This window comes from Colobus angolensis, unplaced genomic scaffold (genome assembly GCF_000951035.1).
Source record: "Colobus angolensis palliatus isolate OR3802 unplaced genomic scaffold, Cang.pa_1.0 Scaffold8, whole genome shotgun sequence".
Lineage (NCBI taxonomy): Eukaryota > Metazoa > Chordata > Mammalia > Primates > Cercopithecidae > Colobus > Colobus angolensis.
In genome coordinates, this window is record NW_012121820.1 from 19,412,765 (window position 1) to 19,417,847 (window position 5,083).

Consider the following 5,083-nt stretch of genomic DNA (forward strand, 5'->3'; position numbering starts at 1 on the left):
TGGGGTGCCCGACGCCCTTCTTGTGGGTACCAACCCGGAGGTGTCTCCTCGGTTCTAGCCCATAACAGGTAAACTGGACCTCGGGGAAGACTGGACCCCCCACTCCCCATTCCACCCTTGCCTTTCTGTTTAAGTCCCACTCCCTAGACGCTGCAGCCACGCTCCTCAAGCCTCCAAATCCGGCCCCGGCCTCTTAGCCACGACCCTCCCTCCCAAGCCTCGCCCCGGCCACTAAGCCACGCCTCTCTCACCCAACAGCCCAGCCCCTCCATCCTCAGGCAGGCTTCTAGCCTCGCCCTGCGGCTCACGGGCCCCCTACTTTGTCTCAAAGGCAACTCTCCCAAGGCCGCTACCCCCTCGAGCGCGGGGCGGGCTCCTGGCCCCGCTACCCCAGCCTCCTGGCCTGGACCCTGGCCTCCAAGATCCGTCTCCCTGGGCATCCAGGCTCCGCCCCCGGCTCGCTCACCCTTCGCTGAGGTCGCCGTCTGGCAGGGCCGCGTCCGGGAGCGGGGAAGGGGGCCCGGGCTCCAGCACTATGGTGCTGCCGGTGACGTAAACGGACATGCTGGGGTGCTCGATGAGGAGGTCCTCCAGGGGGCTGCTCTGGAGGCGGGCGGGACCGAGTCCAGGCCCCTCTGCAGTAAAACAGGCGGGAGGGGTAACAAACCAGCTCTCGTCCATCAAGGAGGGCGCGGGCGGAGGGCGGCCCGCGGGGGCAGAGGCGGCCCCGGGGGTGGGTGGAGCCGCGTAGCTGTCTAAGGGGCGCGGGGTGGGAGCCGTGCGGAGGAGGGGAGCAGCGAGGAGGGACACACACACACACCGGACAAGGGGGCGGGGAGAGAAAGGGCATCGTTAGTCAGACCCGCAGCCCGTCCGCAGCTCCCTGGGGCACCCACGGGCCAGGAGTCTCGCCCTGCTGCCCTAAGGGACCTGACGTGCAGCCTCTCCTGGGCCGCCAGGAGAGGGCCCCGGCTCTCATGGGAAGGGGTCCCGTGACCTCACCTCCAGTAGGCTTGGGGGACTCCCCAATCCCCCAGCAGCGCCCTTCCCCTCTGCTCGGACATCTGCCCTTAGAATGACTTCACAGGCCCAGGAGGCAGACCCAGACCTCACCCGGCAGGTCAATGATGAGCCAGCCGTCCACTTCATCCTCCTCCGACACGAAGGCGCGGGGACAGTCGGGGTCTTCAGGGGGCGAGGGGGTGCTGAAGAAGAGGCTGGTGAGGCGCTGGAACATGGTGGGGGGCGAAGCGGCCTCACGGGGGCGCCCTATGGCAGTGCAAAATCCTGGGAATCATAGAAGGACGTTGAGAGTCACCACTGATTGAGGTTAACCCCACTCCTGGCTTGGGGCAGAGGTCAGAAGATATCACCCCCAGAGCAGGGAGAAGGGTACACACAACAGGGATATGTGCGGACACTTTGAGGATATGTGCTTTCTGTATTCAAATCCAGGTTTGTTTGTTTTTTTTAATCTTCTGTATGATTTTTAGGAAGTTATTTAACTTATCTGTGCCTTAGTTTTCTCATCTGTCAAAAAACAATGATAATAGTACCTTCCTCCGGGCCCTTATAAGAATTAAATAAGCTAATAATAGTATCCTCCTCCAGGCTCTAATAAGAATTAAATGAGCTATATCAAAGTTATTGAAAGAAAAAAAGGCGGTGGGGGGAAGAACTAAATGAGCTAAACACTTATAAAGTGCTTAGAAGTATGTCTGGGCATACGGTAAGCACTCAACAAACTAATAGTTATTATTACAGGGTGCTTTAGGAACATAGAAAGAGTGACATATGACACAGCTCTGCCAGGGAAGGTCTCCAGAGAATTGGACATCCAAGCTGGACTCTGAGGAGTAAATAGGAGTTCTCCAGGCAGGGAGGAAATTGCCCATACTGTCTGCTTGTTATCATCACAATATAGCTAGGCCGGGCACGGTGGCTCACGCCTGTAATCCCAGCACTTTGGGAGGCAGAAATGGGTGAATTACTTGAGGTCAGGAGTTTGAGACCAGTCTGGCCAACATGGTGAAACTCCATCTCTACTAATAATACAAAAATTAGCTGGGCGTGGTGGCAGGTGCCTGTAATCCTAGGCTGAGGCAGGAGAATCACTGCAAGGCACCACTGCACTCCAGCCTGGGTGACAGAGCGAGACTCCATCTCAAAAGAAAAAAAAAAAAAGAACCACTCCTGGAGCCTGTGTGGTTTGAAAAGCACTGGCCAGCAGAAATCCCATAGAACTGCTACCATCTTACCATGTGATTTGGCATGGCTCGGTTGTGTCTGTCATATGAGGTGTAAAGATGGCATGCCCTCCCCCCTCTGACCCCCTTTTCCTGGGCTCCTGTTCAAGGGCAGCATCCCAGGCTAGGAGGAAGATCAGGTTGCCTGGCCTCAGGGAGACAGCAGGTCAGTGGGAGGTGATGATGGAGGAAGGGAGCTGTCAGTTTCCAGGGGCCCTTAGGGATGAGCACTGAGGGTTGGACCCAGACCCTGGCAAGCCCTTAACCAATCCTTCCCTGGGTGAAGATGAAGAGGGAGGCCCCCTACTCCAGAAATGGAAACACCAAGGTGGTAGCTCTAGATCTACCCCCTCCGCATGCCAGCCTACCTCAGGACTAGAGCTTGGCTGGGGGCTGCTGGCCATACTCCCCCAGGACCTGAAGCCTGACTGACTCTCCACACCTGTTCCCTAAAGATGCTCAATGGTTTTGCTGCTGAGCCACTTGTCACCATTCTCTAAGGGTGTTTCCACGCTTCCTGTAGAACTTCCTGGGGGCAGGTCCAGACTTCCCTGGAGGTATTTCTCCTCTTTCTGCTAATCCACCTGCAGTATTGCCATGCTTATTGCTACCTCCCCCATTCCCTGGAAACGTTTTCACACTTGCTGCAGAATCACCTCACTTCCATACCCTGAGACTATTTCCACATTTGCAGACTCACAGTAGGCTCAAGATGCTGGCTTCCCTGGTGGGATGGGGGTGGGAGATCTACAGGGGTTAAGAAGGTGGTACCACCCCCAACTAGTGTCCGCCCAGCACAATTCACATATCCCAACCCATCTGTAGCCACAGGGAGCTGGTGACTCCATTACCAAAAGCCCAGAAAGTTTGGCCCCTCTTGAAGGAAGGGAATATCAAGGCCTTAATGAGGCACATCCTCCTTCCAAGAACCTACTACTTCATGGAATATGAAAGAGAAGTTAAGAGCTGTTTCAGGGACCATCATATTCACCCAGCCCATTTTACAATGTGATGATCAGAAAGAAGACATAATCTATCCAAAAATACATGGCTAGACAGTGGCAGGGCAGTCCTAGTCCCACGTTACTGTGCATCCAGTCCAGATTAGGAGGATGTCAGGAAAGACTCAGCAAACAATCCCCAAGAATACAATGATGCAGGGGTACAGGGAGGTGAAAAAGACCTTGACCTAGCCACACCACCCCTCGCCTAGCCACAAAAGGGTCTGGGGTTACTGGCACCAAGATTTAGCATGCACTTCCTGAAGACCCACTGTGTACCAGAGCCTGCACTGTGCCTCCTCAAATTTCAGATAGATTTAGGGGAGGGAGGCTCAGGGGAGAAGCTCCCTGTCTGAGGTCACACAGCAAGTCAATGACAGCCAGGAGTGACAGCAGCACCAGCCAGCCAGTGCCTGCCCCCTCTCCTGACCACTTGGGAAACCTCCCAGATTTCCTTTCCCAGCCCTGCCAGCTTCCTGGTTCTCACATTCCCAGTTCTGCTCCAGGGAGAACCATTCCCTTTAATAACTACAGCAGCTCTGCCCAGAATAGCATTTGTGCCCTAAGCCATCCCTACCCCCAGCCCATCCTTGAGCAAACTCCCAGCAGGAAAAGAGTTCCTGGTTCAGCCTCTAGGCCCATCCACTTAAGTCAGAAACTCTCCTTATCCTATCCCTTTTCCTATACTCTCTGTGGGCAGAGGTGAGGAGGGAGCAGCAAAACACTTGGAATTGTCTGCACTAGGCCAGATCAGGCCCTTCCTAGCTGACAACCTAGGAAGTTGGGGAGGTAAAGGGCCAATAGAGGGAACCTTCACCCCAACCTCCAACCCCAACATCAGCCCTGGAGACACCCCGAGGCAGCCAATGACTCACCTCTCTGTGATCCAAACAGCTGGGAGGCAGCGATTTTATTGGACTCTAGGACTCCAAGGTACAGTGAGGACAGAAGGGGTCAGGACCACAAAACGTGAACCAATCTCCAGAGATTCCCTGGAAAAAGGTCCAGGAGTAAGGAGACCTAGGAGCCTATCAAACCATGATGAGGCTGAGCCCAAGATCAGGTCCCCAGCGGAAGGAAGATGTGTATCTTACCACTTGTATTGAGCCTCTATTATGTCCATGCCCCTGGCTAATAATGCATCTGTCACTCAGTGAGCATAACTCTAATTGGTTGTGTGACCTTGAGTGAGCTAATTCTCCTCTCTGAGCCTGTTGCCCCTTCCATGAACTGTGGTCTAAGACCCCTCATTTTGGGTCTGGGAGTGACATCAGCTAAGGCACTGCACACAAATCAGGGATTAGGAGGATGTTATTCTGTTAGTCCCTGGGGGCGGAGTCTGGAGCCGGAGGGAGGGGATCCCACCACCATCTGGTGCTGTCCCAACCACCTGGAGTCCCAGGTAGCCCTGAACTCCTGACGACCCCCTCGACCTAGGCCCAGCAGCGCCGTCTGACTCCCTCTCAGGTTGCAAAGAGAAAGTAGGGGATCAGAGGCCTGACCCCAGCCCCTGGATTAGCCCTAGGAAATCGCCGACCCCCTGCAGCCCCCTTTGGATTGCAGCGTCTCACCCAGGGCCCAGCCCCGACACAGCGGCTACCGGGTCACGGGAGGACAAGCGACCCGAGCCTGTGGGGGCGGTGCCGGCCTTGGTGACGTTTCAATGTCATATGCAAATAGAACGACGTCATGGTCTACCGGGCATGCGGCAACCAATTGGGAACCGGGAACGCGGCCCCGGCGGCCGCCGGCGGAGAGAGACAAAGGCCCGGGTGCGGGGGGCTCAGGGCGTGTCCGTGGCGGGGGAGCCCCCTAGGCCCACCCGGGTCGGGACTC

The 5,083-nt window shown here is 56.1% G+C and overlaps 1 protein-coding gene across 1 annotated transcript in view; it reads right to left on the bottom strand.

The window, feature by feature from the left end:
• The window catches only part of TP53INP2 (tumor protein p53 inducible nuclear protein 2), an 8,294-nt gene extending 3,439 nt beyond the window's left edge, over nucleotides 1-4,855 (bottom strand). The window contains exons 1-5 of the mRNA XM_011929215.1: nucleotides 4,819-4,855; nucleotides 4,123-4,239; nucleotides 1,114-1,287; nucleotides 467-755; nucleotides 35-125 (exon numbers count right to left, since the gene is read on the bottom strand). Coding sequence (XP_011784605.1) covers nucleotides 35-125; nucleotides 467-755; nucleotides 1,114-1,237 — 504 coding nt within the window. The 5' untranslated portion in view covers nucleotides 1,238-1,287; nucleotides 4,123-4,239; nucleotides 4,819-4,855. The remainder of the gene's footprint in view (nucleotides 1-34; nucleotides 126-466; nucleotides 756-1,113; nucleotides 1,288-4,122; nucleotides 4,240-4,818) is intronic.
• Between the last annotated feature and the right edge of the window lie 228 nt (nucleotides 4,856-5,083).